Here is a 19,457-nt window from a genome sequence, read left to right as displayed (position 1 = left end):
TAAGGCCGGGAAGTCCAATGATAAATCGGAAGATGTCGGAGATCCCGGAGTGTCCCCCAGCAGGCAGGGATCCGAGGCTGTTCGCAGCAGGCACGGGAAGGCCTCCGAGCATTGGGTGTAGTGGGAGGGAGGGGGGCCAAACATGGCAGCCTGAGAGTCACGTGGCGAGGTCCCGGCCAAGGCAGGGCGAAGCGAACTCACCGCTCCCGAAGGAGAGAAGATGCCCATGGTGTGCTGCGGGGCCGGTGATGTGCCTTCCAGGGTTCGGCTCATGTCCTGGTCCGGCCGGGAGAGCTGCGTGGAGTGCCTGGAGCAGTCCGCCGAGGCCTCCGGTGCCATATTGTCTGTGCCGCCAGGAGGAGCGTCTGTCTGCGGGAAGAAGGTCCGGAGGTCCGACGAGGAGCCGGGTGGTGGTTGTGACGATCCCGGGCTTTAGCAGATCGGGTGGCCTTAGATCTGCCCATGTAGCTGTGGTGGAGTTTCCCCAATCAAGCCTTTAGTTGCGGGCTAAAAGAGAGCAGACGAGTCAAGCATCCATCGAGGTCGGCTTCCGGTCACGCCCCTTAATTAGACTTTAATGCTGAGCTCTGAGGTTTTTTACCCCATGTAGTAGGGCTGTGCATGCATTGTATGGATTAAATGCTTGTTTTGTGAAGGGATGACCAACCTATTGTATTCAGGCCAGGCTAGCTGTATGCATCCCAAGTTTTAATTTAAAGGTTTTATTTGACTTAGCGTATACCTTTAATGTCAGGTTTAAAGCCAAACGCCAGTGACACAAAAAATACTCTTGCAGTTTCCCTCCCCAACACCACAGGGGTTAAATAGCAATTTAGTTAAAGTAGAAGATTAGGGAGTAAATACTTACCTTATTGCTTTGCTCCAGCAGGCTCCATCCAGCACTGTGACCAGTCCCTTGAAGCTGCTCCATAAGTTGCGACCACCATCGGTTGCACTCCAGCCTCCTTTAGAGTACCATGCAGGGTTTATTACCCAGTTTGGTACATGATGATGCTGATTCTCCTCCCAACAGTGTAAATTTGCTGCCCCCTCAAAATAACTCAACACACAGCCATTAATGGCTAAACCGCTGGCAACAAAAGTGAGTACACCCCTAAGTATGGCCCAATTAGCCATTTTCCCTCCCCGGTGTCATGTGACTCATTAGTGTTACAAGGTCTCAGGTGTGAATGAGGAGCAGGTGTGTTAAATTTGGTGTTATCGCTCTCATTCCCTCATACTGGTCATGGCACCTCATGGCAAAGAACTCTCTGAGGATATGAAAAAAAAAATGTTGCTCTACATAAAGATGACCTAGGCTATAAGAAGATTGACAAGACCCTGAAACTCAGCTCCAGCACAGTGTCCAAGACCATACAGCGGTTTAACAGGACACGCTCCACTCAGAACAGGCCTCGCCATGCTTGACCAAAGAAGTTGAGTGCAAGTGCTCCGCGTCATATCCAGAGGTTGTCTTTTGGAAGTAGACATATGAGTGCTGCCAGCATTGCAGCAGAGGTGCACACTGCAGCAAATTGGACTGCATGGCTGTCGTCCCAGAAGGAAGCTTCTTCTAAAGATGATGCACAAGAAAACCCAAGCAGACTAAGGACATGGATTACTGGACCCATGACCTGTGGTCTGATGAGACCAAGATAAACATATTTGGTTCAGATGGTGTCAAGAGTGTGTGGTAGCAACCAGGTGAGGAGTACAAAGACAAGTGTGTCTTGCCTACAGTCAAGCATGGTGGTGGGAGCGTCATGGTCTGGGGCTGCATGAGTGCTGTCGGCACTGATGAGCTACAGTTCTTTGAGGGAACCATGAATGCCAACATGTACTGTGACATACTGAAGCAGAGCATGATCCCCTCCCTTCAGAGACTGGGCCGCAGGGCAGTATTCCAACATGATAATGACCCCAAACACACCTCCAAGATGACCACTGCCTTGCTAAAAAAAGCTGAGGGTAAAGTTGATGGACTGGCCAAGCATGTCTATAGACCTAAACCTTATTGAGTATCTGTGGGGCATCCTCAAACTGAAGGTGGAGAAGCGCAAGGTCTCTAACATCCACCAGCTTCGTGAGGTCATCATGGAGGAGTGGAAGAGGTCTCCAGTGGCAACCTGTGAAGCTCTGGTGAACTATATGCCCAAGAGGGTTAAGGCAGTGCCAGAAAACAATGATGACCACACAAATATTGACACTTTAGGCTCAATTTGGACATTTGTGGCTAGCGGTTTAGACATTAATGGTTGTGTTTTGAGGGGACAGCAATTTTTTTTTTATTTTACATATATATATATATATATATATATATATCAATTTATTTTATTGTAAATTTTTAAAGAAATACAAGTTGTACAATGCATATACATATTGTTAAAAGGGTATGTTGATAGGTGATATAAGCGTTTTATGCATTAATACATGTATATGCATATAAATTTACACAGTATTATGTTATATCTGGAAAGGAAATCCGAAATGTCAGGTGGGGGGAGGGGAAGTATTGGAAAGAGAATAAATAAATAAATAAATAAAAAAGGGGGGTGGGGAGGGGGGATGAGAAATAAAGTAACAAGGTGCGGACAAAAGGGATTTATGTCAATAACAGATGACAGAAGGCCTAGATCAATCAATCAAGGTACCATTTTAAACCATACAGTCAAAATATAAGCTGGTGTACAATCAGTTTGGAGGTTATTTTTACGACTCCATGATCTGGTTATATTAATCGGAGTATCTATAAGCGACCCACGTGTTCCAGACCTTACAATGTAGATTAAGACGATAATAAGCAATAGCCATTGTTTCTTCCGTAGCATGAACATTGCTAATCTCAGATAACCAATCCTTAAGTGTAGGAGTATATATAGTTTTCCATGCTCTGGGGATGAGAATTTTTGCTGCATTCATCATAGATAGTGAGTTTTTGTAGTGTCTCATAGGTTGTGTGGAGATGTTTAAAAGGCAGAAAGCTGAATCTAGTTCAATATTTGTCCTTGTAATCTTTTTTTGTCATATCACAGACTTTTTTCTAAAAGTCCGAGATCATAGGACATTGCCACCAGATGTGTATCAAAGAACCAATGTTAGCTTTACATCTCCAACAGGAGTTACAGGATTGTGGGTAGCAGGAGTGTAATTTGTCTGGTGTGGCATACCATTGAGTGACAATCTTGTATTAGTTTTTTTTTTAGTTTGGTGCTAATTTGTTTGGTGCTAATTGTGCTAGAATGCAAGCTTTTTCCCACTGGGGATCTGTAATGCTTCTATCTAGGGCTTTTTCCCATTTAGCTTTAAGGTTAGGACTATGTTTGCTCTCAAGTGTTTGTAGCCAAGAATATGCTAATGAGGTTGTTTTTTTGTTGGTGTAGCATTCAAGCATATGGATTCTAATTGTGTCAGTGTTTTAGAGAAGAGATGTTTAGATTTGTGTTTGTTCAGAAAGCTTTGAAGTTGTAGGTACATCCATTGGGAGAGAGTCTGATCCTTGCATAAGTTTTGTAGGCTGGGGAACAGCAAATTTACACTGTTATACAAGAGGTACACTCACTACTTTACATTGTAGCACAGTGTCATTTCTTTAGTGTTGTCACATGAAAAGATGTAATAAAATATTTACAAAAATGTGAGGGGTGTACACACTTTTGTGAGATACTGTATGTATTTTTTATTTATTGTTTTTACCCTTAGTAGGGCCAAGAAATTATAGTGTGATTTTTTTTATCCTACCTAAAACACATCGACCCTAACCTTTTGGTCCGACATTTGACCCTGACCTTGACACTAACCTTGACCTTAACCCTGACCCTGACCTAGATCAAACCTTTATCTAGCTATTTTATTCTATTTACTTTTTACATGTTTTGTTTACAAATTACTCCTTCAGCAAGGAGAAAAAGATGCAATGGTGGAGATTTACAAAAACTGGTGCACACAGAATCTGGTGCAGCTGTGCATAGTAATTTATCAGCTTAAGCTTAATTGAACAAGCTGAAGTTGGAAGCTGAGTGGTTACTATGCACAGCTGCACCAGATACTGTGTGAGACAGTAAATCTTCTCAAATGTATCTTTTTCTCCATTCAAGAGGAGAGAGAGTACAGGGTCAGACTGTATAGTTACTGGCCACAGGTTATTACAGCAGTCATGTGTTTGAGAGCTAGACCTTTGACTTATATTTTGCACTGAAAGCTCTTCACTGATATTGCATGCATTTTGTTAAAATCAATATGTTTTTTTGGGGGGGTAAAGGCATTACATTTTAGGCATATCCCAGCTCTATTAAGCATTTCTCTCCATGTAATCTACAGCTTTTTCCAAGTATCTGAAGGCCTGAGAGCAAGATCTTTTCAGCACCTTAACAGATGATCAAGGATCCCCTGTTGACACACACATCATCCATCTCTTCCAAGGCAAAGGAAGTTAATTTCAAACTCCTGTCACGATGGCATTACACACTAGGCTTGAAAAAACATTCTCTGATGTCTCCAATACTTGCTGGTGGGGATGTAAAGCCATAGCCACACAGGCTTTTACATGGTGAGAATGCCCACGTATAAGACAGTTCTGGTCTGAAATCCTGCATTGTATGATTTCAAAATTGTACAAGTGTCTGCAGTACTTAATGACTCCCGAGTTGTATTATTTCATTGTGCAAGTGAATCAACAGGCCAGCATAGGCGATCTATCACTTTCCATCTTTTAAATGCAGAAAAATCTCTTATCCCGCTCTACTTGAAGCAATCTGCCACTCCCAGTTGTAAACCACTTGGCTGCCAAATCCCAAAAACTCTGGGCCCGTTTTGCATATCCCTCTGCCTACCTGGATATTATGTCTTAACAGAATTAAGGCTACTGTCTTTTTCCACTTTATATGGATTAATGATCTTAATGTAGCTTTCTGAATATCTCTGAGACCCCCACCTCTCCTTGCTCTACTCCTTCTTTCACTTACTCTCTCTTTGTTCATTCTTTACCTTTCTTTATACTCTTCCTCCTCTGCTTATAATAACCCCCTTTTCTCTCTCTTAATGACTAACACACAGCTTATTTACGTTTCATGTGGTTGTGTAGTCGCTATCCTTGAAGGATGGACTTTTGTTCACCTGCTCAGATTTTGTTATAAATGTTATCTTTGCTATATTTTTGATGTTCACTGCTTGTTGGGTATGTTGTTTTGTAAACTATTTTGCTTAAAAAAAAATATGTATTAAACAAAAAAAAAAAGCATTACATCTTCAAACAGTAGCACATATATGAAAAGAACTAAATCTCACCTGTCGACACCACAATTTTCGGAAAATTTGCAAATAGGCTAAAATCATCAAACATAATGGAACCATATATGTTATGAAGAAAAAACATATGTGATAAACTTTGGAGTAAACGTCACCTAAAAAAATAAATAATATATATATATTGTATATAGATACGTTTAGAATAGAAAACATACAAGAGTCTATTCAGAAATGTTTTCACCCAAGATTCACAAAACTTTCACCTTTGATCCACACATTTTGCCTTTTGAACTTAATTATAAAAATTTGTGAATCTTAGGTGAACGTTGTATGAATCCCAAGGGAAAAAAATGTAAAAAGACCTCTTATTGTTTAAGTAATTTTAACAACACTCTTCAACAATTCTGACACAACAATTGTTTCAATTGATAATGCCATTTGACACACGGAACAGCAATATATGGAGAGAAAATAGACCCCTAAAAGAAACCACACGTATTTGTGCTGCCATGACTTTGGACACTACTAAGAACACATGAAAGAGCAGGAAATGGTAAGCTGCCACTAGATACATCAGCTTTGGGAATAGGATTTCAAAATATGTACTGGACCTTTGGGGTCCCCAAAATCAAAATCCATAGTCACCAGCTTCATACTGTAGCTCCGCTGCTGATGTCTGTGTGTTAATGGTTGTAAGATTTAGTTGTGACCCCTTTAGACTTGCTTCAAACAAGCAGGAAATATATATTTATTTTCTTTTTGCTTTCTTTTTATCTATGTATATGAAAAAAGGCCAGTTCTGTGGCATCTCTTTTTCTTACAGTCTGTCAATAAGTCAATACGATATTCTCTACACTTTGTCTTTCATCAAATCAAATTGTGTCAGATGCCATCTTAAATAAAAATTAATACTTACATTTATTTTCTACTGTATAAGTTGTTCCAAACTTTCATTCTCATGCTTCACTGTACACTATTGTGCATACTCTACTTTATGTAGAGTTAAATAAAAGTATTTCACATTCTATCCACTTTTCATGACCATGTCTACATCATCATAATTTTTCTATCCAGTTTTTATTAGATCTTATTTCCAGGATAGGTGCACCAACCTTCAACCTGGGTGACCTGTCTGATTTTGCATATGCTCATCTAAGGTGGCTGGTTTCCATACTTTATTTTCCTACCCACATTTGTTTTCCGTAAAAGGGTTTCTTCCCTTTGTCTTTCAGGATTTTTCAACTAACCTGTAAAGAAGCAGGACAGCACTTATGACATTAACTCACCAGACCACAAGGCGATTATAGATTGTAGCCAAACCACAAGTATTTCTCCTGTTCTTCTGTTTGCCTTGCCACCTCATTTCATGATGGATCTGGTCCTATGTCTGTGCCATTACAATGTACTGTCTTTCTATAGACTGTTTCACTATCCTGCAGACCTATTCATTTATCTTATGTATTTTTCAAAGTCCAAAATTGTTTGTATCAGCAAGGTATGTCAGGTGACTAAGTTCATGATATAGAATATTCTCTGAAAGCTGAATTATTTGCAAATAGTTTTTTAATAAAAAAGTGTGGGATTGGGAAAAAAATCATACTCACCTAGGTGGATACAGCATCAATATGATGCTGAATCTATTGCCTGTCACCTCTACATGGAGATCTGAGCAATCAAAAACCACTGATCACTCAGTTCTTGGTCTTCACTGAGCAGACAGCAGGTGACTGACATTCACTGACTCTCTACTCTGCTACTCCAGCGTTCACTGGAGTGTTGGATTGTGGAGGGGGGCGGAAGTGGCTGACTCAGGTTCTCAGCAGCACCCTGAGAGGCTGAGCCATCTGTCTGTCTGGAATCTTGGCAAATTCCAACATTATTGTCGGTATCACACCCCTGCTAACCAGTTATCTTCTTTGTCCCCAAATATGTACCTTACTGTCCTCAAAAGAATGTTTTTTTTTTTCCCTTAAGGTTCAGGAAAACTACTAGAGCATTTTCCCCATTATGTTGAACTTTTCATTTGTTGAGATGTTGTTTTCTCCCCCATGTACAGGTCTTTGAATTCCTTACTACAGTGCATTGCATGTACATATAGTTGTTGAGGTAATAGTGGGTAAGGTTGAATAAAGACACTGGCCCATGCAGTTCAACCTGAGTGTGTGTGCCTAATAACATCAAATGTGGAAGGAAGTTCCGCATCCTCACCACTCTAACAGTAAGGAACCCCTTGCACATTTTAAAATGGAACCACTGCTTGGCCAGCTTCATTGTGTGGCTGTATGTGGCTGTATGTCTTCCTTAGAGACTCTTGATTAACCACTTCCATACAGGGCATTTTCACCCCCTTCCTGCCCAAGCCAATTTTCAGCTTTCATCGCTGTTGCATGAATAACAATTGCGCGGTCATACAACACTGTACCCAAATGAAATTTTTATCATTTTTTTCCCACTAATAGAGCTTTCTTTTGGTGGTATTTGATCACCCCTGCAGTTTTTATTTCTTGTGCTATAAACAAAACAAGAGTGACAAGTTTGAAAAAAACACAATATTTTTTACTTTTTGCTATAATAAATATCCAAACATTTTTTTTTAAACAAATTTTTTCCCCAGTTTAGGCTGATACGTATTCTTCTACATATTTTTGGTAAAAAATATCGCAATAAGCGTATATTGATTGGTTTGCGCAAAAGTTATAGTGTCTACAAAATAAGGGGATAGATTTATAGCATTTTTATTATTTTTTTTTTTTACTAGTAATGGCGGTGATCTGCAATTTTTATTGGTACTGCGATATTGCCGCAGACATAACGGACAATTTTGGCACATTTTTGGGACCATTCACATTTATACAGCAATCCGTGTTATAAAAATGCATTGATTACTGTATAAATGTGACTGGCAATGAAGGGGTTAATCAGGAGGGGGCGCTGAAGGGTTAAATAGGTTGGGAGAGGGGACTCACAAGGGGAGGAGACCGATCGGTGTTCCTCTGTACAAGGGACACACCATCGGTCTCCTCCTATCTGACAGGACGTGGATCTGTGTGTTTACACACACAGATCCACGGTCCTGCTCGGTTACCGGGCAATCGCGGGTGCCCGGCGGACATCGCAGCTGCCAGGCTCGCGCACCGGGACCCGAGCGATGCGGCGGGCGCGTGCGCATGCCGCCGGTGGTGCACGCGCGCCCCCCTGGGCTGCCTGGAAGGCTGCGCCGTCATATGACGGCGGCCCAGAACAACAGCTGCACCGTCCTGCCGTCATATGAGGAGCAGCAAGTGGTTAAATAGTTTTCTTGCAATGATACGGTCACCATTTAAAGATTTGTATATTGTGATCATGTCCTCTCTTAATCGTAGTTCCGCATAACTGAGGTCATCCAGCCTCCTTATTAGCTTAATTGGCCTTCTCTGGTTTCTTTCTAGTTCAAAAACATCCTTCCTGAAGATTGGTGACCAAAACTTGACCAAATACACTATATGTGGTAGAACCATATTTTTACAAAGTGGTAGAATTGTATTCTTGAGTAAATTCCTTGTTCAACCATGCTAATAGGCTGCTAGCCTTCCTTGCTGATGCTTGGCTTTGTATTACTTTTCACTTTTTATTTTTACATCTCATATGCCATATAGCTGCCAACCCTTATACTTTTATCAATGTTTTTATCAATGTTGCTAACTCCTGTGACAAGGTTATTACATTACTTAGCTGTGTATCATCAGCAAACACTGAGATTGAGCTATTTATTCAAATCTACAGTTGGAGTTAAAGTTAAACAGAATTGGTCCCAGTAAAGAATCCTGGGGCACACAGCTCACAACTCTAGACCATTCAGAAAATATTTTAATAATCACTACTCTCTGGATGTGCATCTGCAACCAATTTTCTACCCAGGTACATACAATATCATCAATGCCAAAATATCTTAATTTGTAAATTAAGCATTTGTGGGGTACTTTAGCAAATGCCTTAGCTAAATCTAGATACCCTCTGTCCACCAGCTTTCCTCTATACAAATTACAGTTCAGCTCTTAATAGAATGTTAAAAGGTACTAAACTTATTTCCCTTGTGTTTGGGTGTTGATTCTTTTGGAAGTACAACCTTCTGTCTCGGTGTATTGCTAGGCTTGAAAGATACAGAAGACACAGGGATGTGATTAATGTTAAACATTCTTTTGAGTTTTTAGCCATATATGGCATTACTATTGCATTTTATGTTTTCTGCTTCTCCCCTTTGTTCAGTGGTCCTGTGTTTTTTTCTTAACCTTGTGGATGATTTAATGAATGCCAAGTTTGGGTAGCCACAAACTTTCAAAGCACTGCTGAGGTTTCTGAGTTCTTTGATTATAGAGTCTGTGTTTGTTGTTAACATCTCAGCCCAATGTTGCAGAGCCCTTTAATAAATAAATAAATTCAGTCAGTTTGTGTTCTAATGGGTGGTGGGAGTCAAAAGCAAACACTGTTTTGTGTCAATAGGCTTCTTGTAGACCTCCATATCCAAGTCACCGTTCAGGGCCTTTTACCATGTAGAATTAATTTTATAATACACTGAGTGTATGAGGTTGATTTACAAAATGCAAAAAGGCTATTTACTTTTCAAGGGAAGGTGCACTTTACCCTAGATCTTAGTGAATGAGATGAAGATTTTCTGACTTATATTAAGTGTAAGGGTGGGCTTTAACGCTGAGAGGCCACATATAAATACAAAACTGCTGAAAGCAAGCACTCACGGTGGGGACCGGAAAGCTCCCAATGCAAACTTGCGATTGGGAGCTTTCAATCGCTGTGACAGCCAATCACAGTGGTCACATGACCCCAATGCCTGCATCCCAGCATCCAGAAGCTCTTAAAGGGCTCAGGAGGCAGTGGCAGGAAGGGGTTAAAATATCTCCACATTCACAAAGCTCTGGTGAAAAGTCCCTTGCAAAGTGAAACTTCCCTTGAAAGTGAACACCCTATTTGCATTTAGTAAATAACTCCCCATACTATTACTGGAGCTTGTATCTCTAATTTTCCAAATTTAAATGACTGGTTGTACTCCAGTGATGCTCTGATAATTAAGGTCTGTCTAAAAGTCCAACATTGCCTATACAGCATTTATTGTGCTTAATTAATCACAGGTCCCTATATTATAATCATGTCTTTGAACTAGTTATCTACTGGGGCAATTTTTTACATGCTTATTAATATCTTAATTTTTGGCTAGAAATTACTGCAAACCCTTCAAAAAGGTATATATTTTCTGAAAGCAGAGACCCTGTAGAATAAACGGGTGTTAGTTGCAATTTTTTATGTGACATGATAATTGCGCAGTTATTTATCGAATGCAAAAAAAATACACTAAAATGAGCTTTAGAGCAAACAAACACAAAATTATACCCAGTTTTTTGAAAAATAAAATAAGAGGTCTCAAGTAAAGAGATACCACACATGCCAAGTCTAAAAATTGTGAACGCCCGTGGAATTGCAAAAAAAATAAAAAATATATGATACCCAAAATTCTTCATAGGCGACACTTTAAAAGTCTCTACAGGTCATCAGAGATAACTGTGAACTATGGCCATAGAATTATTGCTCTCACTCCAACGTATGCAACATTTTTAACATAGGATGCTGATGCGAAGTACCCACATAACTGTTGCCAAACAACAGAACTATCTACCTATGCATTCTTTCTCTAACTTTATGCTGCTTTAAGCATAGAGCAAATGCTGTCTACTATTAACTTAAATCTGAAAGCCTTCCTGTTAAAAAATTCTTTATTTTTTTTATATCTTATTCCTTTAACATTTTACTTTATAACTCAGAATATTAGATTGATAAAATATTAACTTAAAAGTCCTTACAATGCTTAGAATAACTAAGTAATTAGCCACTCACCTTCCCAGCGCTCATCACAGACAGTGAATAAAATCGTTTTGTTGGCTAAATCTGGAATAACACTGTTACACTCCATAACAATGGCCTGAGGAATCATTATAGCACAGGACACAATCCAAATTATTATGATACTGTTTCTTGCTCTCTTGGCAGTACTTTTAAACATTAATGGATGGCAAATTGCATACCATCTATCCAAGGCGATGCAACTGAGTGTTAACACAGAAACAGAAACTGACACAGTCTAAAATAAAAAAAGAAAACTTTTTAATAAACCATTCAAGAATCCTTCATAGAAAAAATCAATGCTGCCTATCTACAAACACAAATGAAAACTATAATGAAAAAGACTTAATAATACAAATGGATTTTAGATAACCATCCTAGACTTACAATTATTTCTAAAAAAGCAACTTAAGGCATCCCTGCCCTTTATTGAGCCATGTGAATCCCACACCACACTGCTTTCCTGCCACAGTCGGGAATGGACAGCTGCTGGACAGGTAAAGCCACCCGGAGGAAGCCCGCAACCTAGATGGGGTAAGTGACCAATCAACCGACCGGGGGGTGGGGGGGCCAGGAGACCCGACCAACCGACTGCAAGGGGGGTTGGCAGCGGTCAGATTGCTGCCCCCCAAAAATATATATACTACCAGCCGTCACTGAAGGAAAGTAAGGTGTAAATTAAATGATGTGTTCTACTGACTTTTCTATCATGTTTCACCTTTCAAAATAACATTCCTACTGAACAAACCTTATTTCAAAAGATATTGACTAAGGTTTTTGGCATATTATGTTCAGATAATAAGGGAAAACTATGGATCACATTTTTTGCTTTATTTCATGATTACTCAATATAACTTCCAAAATGTCTGTTATTCAAAGTAACAATAACAAAATTGGGTTGCTTATTATTTCATTTTAATGTCTAATTGTTTTGCTTTTAGAAATAACAAGCCATTGTGCAAACATAATATGGCCACATCTCTGGCCAATATAACATGAAGTAGTTGTTATTTCAAAGGGTTCAACATGATGTAAAAGTAAGTAAAATGCATTGTTCACCTTACACCTTATTTTCCATGATTCTTCTCCTGGCCTACAGCAATGTTTATTTTTATACAATTATCACGAAGAGTGAAAATGAGAAATATGTGCTAATGTTCCAACAGATATCACTGCTTGGTTTATACAATGTTTTTTTTAAATATTTTTCATTATAAATCACTCATTCCATTGTACTTGGATGTACTATGTTGTGAGCTAATTTATCATATATTACTTTTCTTGGTTATTGCGAATCATAATATATGTGTGTCAAAATATATGTCAACTGATTTGCTCTTTACATGGTGTGCTTTACAATAAATTGGAATTGGAATTAATTTTACTTTTTTATGAGGTGTGGCTGGAGGACCAATAGACATACATAAATATATTTATGTACTTATATGCTACTAAGATCCTAGATCATATCTGGGAAAATGTACATTCCCTAACACAGGATTTACCATATCACTTAATTATTTAAGTATATATTGCAAATATAAGAGAGGGGAGATGTTGTACTGTCTTTTGTTTGAAAGGATTTTAATCATCTGTTTGTTGGTACAGTATATGTTTAATAAATTATGTTCATTCTGATAACTTGCAAAGCAGTTGACACAGAATTTTTGTGTGCCTTTTTCAAGTTGAAGTAAGTGATTGTTTTTATTCCAGCGACATGCTGATGATTAAGGTCTGTCCAAAGTGGTCTTTAACCTTTCAACATTGTTTTACTGATTCAGCATTAATTTTGCTTAATGCAACACAGGTCCCTGTAATAGTATCATGTCCTTTAACTACTTGTCTACTGGGGTAATTTTTTAAAAATGCATACATATTCAAATCTGCATTTTTTTCTAGAAATTACTGTAAACTCTTCAAAAAGTATATATTTTCTGAAGCAGAGACCCTGTAGAATAAACTGGAGGTGGTTGCAATTTTTTATGTTGCATGATATTTGCACGATATGTTGCATGATATTTATTTATCAAATGCAAAAATAAATAAAATACACAAAAATTAACTTTACAGCAAACAAACACAAAGGTATACCCAATTTTTGGTACAATATAAAAGACAAGGCTGCATTAAGTAAATAGGTACCAAACATGTCAAATCTAATGATTGTGAATGCCCGTGGAATTGCAACAAACTACGATACCCAAAATTCAGTTTAGATATAACTGTGTACTATGGCCCCAGAATTATCACTCTCACTCCAACGTTTGCAATGATACCTCACATGTGTTGCACAATTGATGTTACCATACATGTGCTCATTCTAAGCTATGCTTTTTTATGGGATGTGTGTGGGGGTGATAGGGTTGCTTTTTTATTTAGTATATTTTTTATTATTTATTATATATATATATATATATATATATTTTTTTTTTTTTACATTTTTTGTTACTTTATAGCTATCACATAGGGGCTTATTAAGTCCCTATGTGATAGCAGGGACAGGTTTCCGGTCCTCTTTATAGAGATGTTGGGGTCTATTAGACCCTCAATGTCTCCCCCTCCCTCCAATTCAACTATTCCAGCACACATCATGCTGGGATAGCTGCATCCTCAGCTATACTAGTCAAGGAGTGACATCTGTGACCCAGGAAGTAAATTATGAGACTCAGAAGGGACTGGGGAACAGATGTTCCCCAAGTTCCTCTTGCTTACTCAAGGGAAGCAGTTTTTTATAGTCCTATAGAAAATGTGAGTGCCACAGGCACCACATAAAAGTGATCAGACAGCTCTAGAACCACCCAATCACTTTTATCAGAAAGCCCTTCCTCTGACTTAAAGCAAGTATCAAGCTTACAGCTGCTAAAGCTCCATTTAACCACTTGTCTTCCATGACAATTATGAACATATCTAGGAAGACAAGTGGTAAACTCATCAGCTCATCATGTGTCTTTTTTATAGGCTCTTCAAATATGTTGTCTTCATGAAAATGATCTTGATGAATAACATTTAATCTGCTTCCGCAGGCTGACTCTAACAAGTGCCCAAACTTACTCTGGTATGATTGCAATTAAAAACTCACCTCTCATGCAGGTCATTATAATGCTAAATTGCGGCTCGGTACATAAAAAAAGTAAAAAATATATAACAAGGCAATACATTAATTTCACGGGGAAACTATCATTAAAAGTATATAAAATGAATATATCTATATATATTATATATAGATATATAAATAGATAGATATATGTGAATATATATATATATATATATATATATATATATATATATATATATATATATATATATATATATATATATTTATATATACACACACATATATATATATGTTGGTAAACCAGCCTGTACATCAAAAGGTGCAAGTCTAGTATTTTTTCCATATTTAACATATTGTTTTACAAGCAGCAATTAGCATATATATATTGGAATGAAAATTTCTGAACTGAAATGTATTTATTACTTCATACAAAATTCTTTGTTGGTATTGACAGCTTCAGGATGTCTCCTGTATGGAGAAACTAGTTGCATGCATTGCTGCAGGTGTGATTTTGGCCCATTCTTCCACCCAACAGTCTTCAAATTTTAAAGGCTCTCTGGGCCCCTTCTATGAACAATGATATTTAGTTCTTTCCATAGAGTTTCTGTTGGATTCAAGTCAGGTGATTGGCTGAGGCATTCTAGCAGCTTCTTTCTTTGAAACCAATTGAGTTTCCTTGGCTTTGTGTTTGGGATCATTGTCTTGCTGAAATGTCCACCCGTGTTTTATCCTCATCATCCTGGTAGATTCCAGCAGATTTTTATCAGGAATGTTTTGGTACATTTTTCCATTCAATCACATGAAGTTTGTCAGTACCGTATGCTAAAAAAACAGCCCCACACCATGATGTTCTCTACTCCAAACTTCACTGTTGATATGGTGTTTTTGGGGTGATGTTCAGTACCATTTGATCTCAAAACATGGTGTGTATTATGGATTGCAAAGAGTTAAGTTTGGTCTCATCTGACCATACTATATTCTCCTAGTACTCCTATTCTCCTAGTACACAGGCTTGCCTAAACAAGCTTCAACATGCCTTTTCATCAGCAATGGAGTGAGCGTGCATACAGGCCATGGCGGTTGAGTGCATTGCTTATTGTTTTATTTGAAACAATTGCACCTGCTGATTCCAGGTGTTTCTGAAGCTCCCCACAAGTGGTCCTTGGCTCTTGGACAACCCTTCTCATAATTCTTATCACTCCTCTGTCAGAAATCTTGCAAGGAGCACCTAGTCGTGGTGAAATTATGTTCTTTCCACTTCTGGATTATGGCCCCCAACACTGCTTACTGGAACCTTTAGAAGTTTAGAAATCTTTCTGTAACCAATGCTATTAGTATGTTTTCCAACAATGAGGTTGCGAAGGTCTTGAGAGAGTTCTTTGCTTTTACCCATCGTGAGATGTTGCTTGTGTGACACCTTGGCAATGAGAATTTTTATAGGCCCTCAATTGAGACTGAACCCGCTGATATTAATATGCACTTTCAAGGAGTAGAATTACTTTCTAATTACTGATAGATTTCAGGTGGTGTCTTGGTTTTCCATGCCTTTTTGCACCTCCCTTTCTTCATGTGTTCAATACCTTTTCCCTGTGTCATTTCATTTATTACACATAACCTAATTTCTGAACTTATTTGTTTTAGTTTCTTTGTTTGCATGGATTGAATGGGTTGTTACTACGTATGGTGAACATTTAATGTCACCTGTCAATAGCACCCTTAGAAATATAGTTACCTGGAAAAATGGTGACGTGTTTAATACTTATTTTATCCTCTGTATACTGGAATTTTTATTTATTTATTTTTATACTAGTAATGATGGCAATCAGCGACTTATAGTGGGACTGCGATATTGCGGTGGACAATTGGATACTAGCTGCCCCTTTTTGATGACCAGTGACACTAATACAGTAATCAGTGCTAAAAATATGCACTTTCACTGTACTAATGACACTAACTGGGAAGGGGTTAAACATCTAGGGTGATCAAAGGGTTTACTGTGCGCCTGTGTTTTTGTGTAAACAGTGTACTGCTTTCACTAAGAGATGTGATGGATTTTATTCCCTGCTTTGCAGATACACAAACTTCATATCTTCCCACCTTTCAGAACAGAGCTCTGCCTTGTTTACATAGGCAGAGCTACATTCTGTGTCTCTGCCTGACGATCGACAAGTGCCGGCAGACATCTAGTGTCTGACACCCACAGATCAGCTTCTGCTGTGAATAATCACACGCCCTGTAGGAGGAAGTGAAGAATCACGTATATATACACATGATTCTACACAGGAGGGCTGCCCTGTATCAGTAAATCTGCTATGTGTTGGTCAGTAAGTGGTTATGTTACATTTTAATCGATGCAGCCAGATGACACAAACTGTGAATCGTTGTTACAAGTATTTACTATCATCAATATGCTAACTGGGTATACAATGTTTAAATTGACTAAAGCTGCATTCACTTTAACTAACCATGTGCAGGGCAATATCCTTTTTAAAAAAAAAAAAAAACTGAAACTTTAATAGGTTTTCAAGTGCACATACCTTCACTTTGCTAAGTGTACATTAATTGTTATTAATATTTAGTTATTTAACCCCAAAAGGTCTACTCAAATAAATGTTTCAGTATTCTAATTTTTTAAATCATTTAAAGTGTATTTCTATTCAAAATATTACAAGTTCTAACTTAATGTTAATCGCTTGCATTAAACATGCAACGCTGTTCCTTTTATAAAAAGTATCTAATCAATGGTACAACCTGCTGGACTACGTCTTTAGTCTGCTAAGGGTTGTATTGCTAACTGGTTACACTGAACAGGAAACACCATCCTGCTATGCAAATTGACTACTCATTCAGCTGAATAGAATGTCACTTTTTATTTCTGTGAAAGAGAAATATAATTGTTTCCTACCTGTTTCATGTTCCATTGAAGCCATCAAAGGCCTTGCTCCTCATCTTCTGTCTTTGGGAATAGCCTATACCCTACAGATAAAATAAATAAAGAAAAAACCCTGACAAAGCTTCTTCCTGATTACAGTTAAGGTAACTACTACATAAATTCTGTGCTTTTTGTCTGTATAACCATAAGCTAAGCTATGCGTTAGCTCACATATACATAAAGTCATTACCTACAGCACTTGACACTTTACTTTAGTACTTAATTCTGTGGATGAGGAGTGAGACTTTGGTCTTCACCTAATTTATTATCACACTTTATGTGTAGAGAAAGTGAGAAGTAAAAAACTAAAGAGGTCCTTTAAGATTTACACTACTGAAGAATACGTTATTTAGGCTGCAGCATTTATATTGGAAGGAACAGTGGTTTGTGAGTCTTCCTGTATACCAGAGCAGGGAACCATTAGCAACTGTTTACTGTACACATACAACCCCTTTTTTTTTTTTTATTGATGTTATATAATTTTTATGATAGTTTCCCCAATCAACACTAAATGTAATTACCTGTTAAGAATAAAACACCTTTATAGTTTTTCCTATGAGAAGATCTCTACTATAATTTGATACATATTATGATTATTTGCATGCATATCATAATTTTAAAATATGTAAAAAATGCTGCAACGTGCTTGTAACACTTTAAAACTGCCTGTTTTTGTCACTTTTAAAATATGCACCCCATTTTAAACACAAATAAATCCATCACAATTCAATGTCAAAGCCTGGAAAATATTCTGTGTAACCTATTCTAAATGGAACCTGCTGACAACCAGTCAGGTTTTAGCTTTGTGTCACAGAAGAATGATACTGAGATTCAGTTGTACAATCTGGTTACTAAAAATAGATTTTGTGTTCTCTATTGTATAAAATGCAATGTACTGATTTACTTCATAATTCATAGAAGACAATATATTGATCAATAAAATAGCTTTGGAATATGGCATCTTATCCCCAAGCTAGTCTTCAGATCTGTAAAATAGAACTGCTCGAATAATATAATATTCATCTGCTTTTACCTATCAAAGACCATAATACACCAGAATATGCAGCCCTCACACACACCAACTCCCAGGAATGACTGCAAAACATCCCCTGTACATGAAGTATGACCAGGGAGAGGGGCTGAGATAGAAGGGATACCTCTCTCCCTGAGCCTTGGCCTCCCAGGTTTTTTTCTTTATGACTTTCTTATTCTTATCTCCGCACTTACCTTCTTCCCCAATCAGCTTTAAAATATGTCATACGGTGGTGAACACAATTTCATAAATAACCTCCACACCTGGTTTCCATCGCTCTGGATTGTCCATAAATGCACATTTTTGTATAAACTGGATTATGTAATTAGACTTATTGTGTAAGTTTGTTGTATACATAAAGAATAATTAAAAATAAAACCTCCATCTAATTATTTTTGTTGCCTATGTCCACCTTGAGAGATTTCACTTCACTTTTTGTGTTGGAGGCACAACAGGAAATGAGAGAACATTTTGGATTTCCCCTCACTTTCTGTCTCAGGGACAACAGTCACCAGGAAAAATCTAGAGTGGTGAAACTCCCCAATGGAGATAGAGACAGCAATAAAAACTTAAATCAGGTGTACCTCAAGAAAAGACAGCTTGTTAAACCCCCCAGGGGATCCTGTCCCACATAGCACTTGTCCCCATCTAAACCTATGCAGGACCAAACTGAGTCAGTTAGCTAGCCCCACCCATTCACCTAACTATCCACTAATCAACAGAGACATAGTTCTTAGTGATAGGTCAGGAGGAGTGGGGGTTTGGCAGACACTACAGACACAGCCCCCGTCCACTCAACTTACACTGCCAGACAAAAGATCACTGTGCTGTTTTCTTATGGCTCATGTTTGGTTTACACCGAGTCATGAGTGTCAGCCTGCTTTTCAGGGGCAGGGAGAGAGTGGAAACTCTAAGCTTGTGTTGTGAATGATTTCAGCTGGAGAAAAAGTATTTTACTCATATAACATCAAGCTGACAATAGCCCTAGTCAGGTATTACACTAGGCTGTCTCAGTTCAGTTTTCATGAATGAATGTGGTCTTTGCAAGCTCCAATCATTCATAACAAATATAAAATCTATAAATGTGTCTCCACAACAAATTAAACACAAAATAGCAAGCTCGCAACCTCTGTGTATTACTTACACAAAAACAGCAAAAAATAAAAGGGATGTGTGCTTACACAAAATCTAAAGCTGCAGCCTGCTATTCAGAGCCCAGAGAATGTTGAATCTGTCAGCTTGTGTTATAATATTAGAAAGTTTCTACCTGGTAGAGATGACATTGTGAAGAAATTGCACAGACA

The 19,457-nt window shown here is 38.1% G+C and overlaps 1 protein-coding gene across 1 annotated transcript in view; it reads right to left on the bottom strand.

Moving 5' to 3' along the window:
• The window catches only part of HCRTR2 (hypocretin receptor 2), a 212,702-nt gene that overhangs the window by 53,835 nt on the left and 139,410 nt on the right, over nt 1-19,457 (bottom strand). Inside the window, exons 3-4 of the mRNA XM_073629116.1 lie at nt 11,128-11,371; nt 5,284-5,399 (exon numbers count right to left, since the gene is read on the bottom strand). Coding sequence (XP_073485217.1) covers nt 5,284-5,399; nt 11,128-11,371 — 360 coding nt within the window. The remainder of the gene's footprint in view (nt 1-5,283; nt 5,400-11,127; nt 11,372-19,457) is intronic.

The sequence above is a fragment of the Aquarana catesbeiana genome, linkage group LG04 (genome assembly GCF_042186555.1).
Source record: "Aquarana catesbeiana isolate 2022-GZ linkage group LG04, ASM4218655v1, whole genome shotgun sequence".
NCBI lineage: Eukaryota > Metazoa > Chordata > Amphibia > Anura > Ranidae > Aquarana > Aquarana catesbeiana.
Note: the sequence above shows the minus strand (reverse complement) of the source record. Positions and strands in the feature narration are given on the sequence as shown.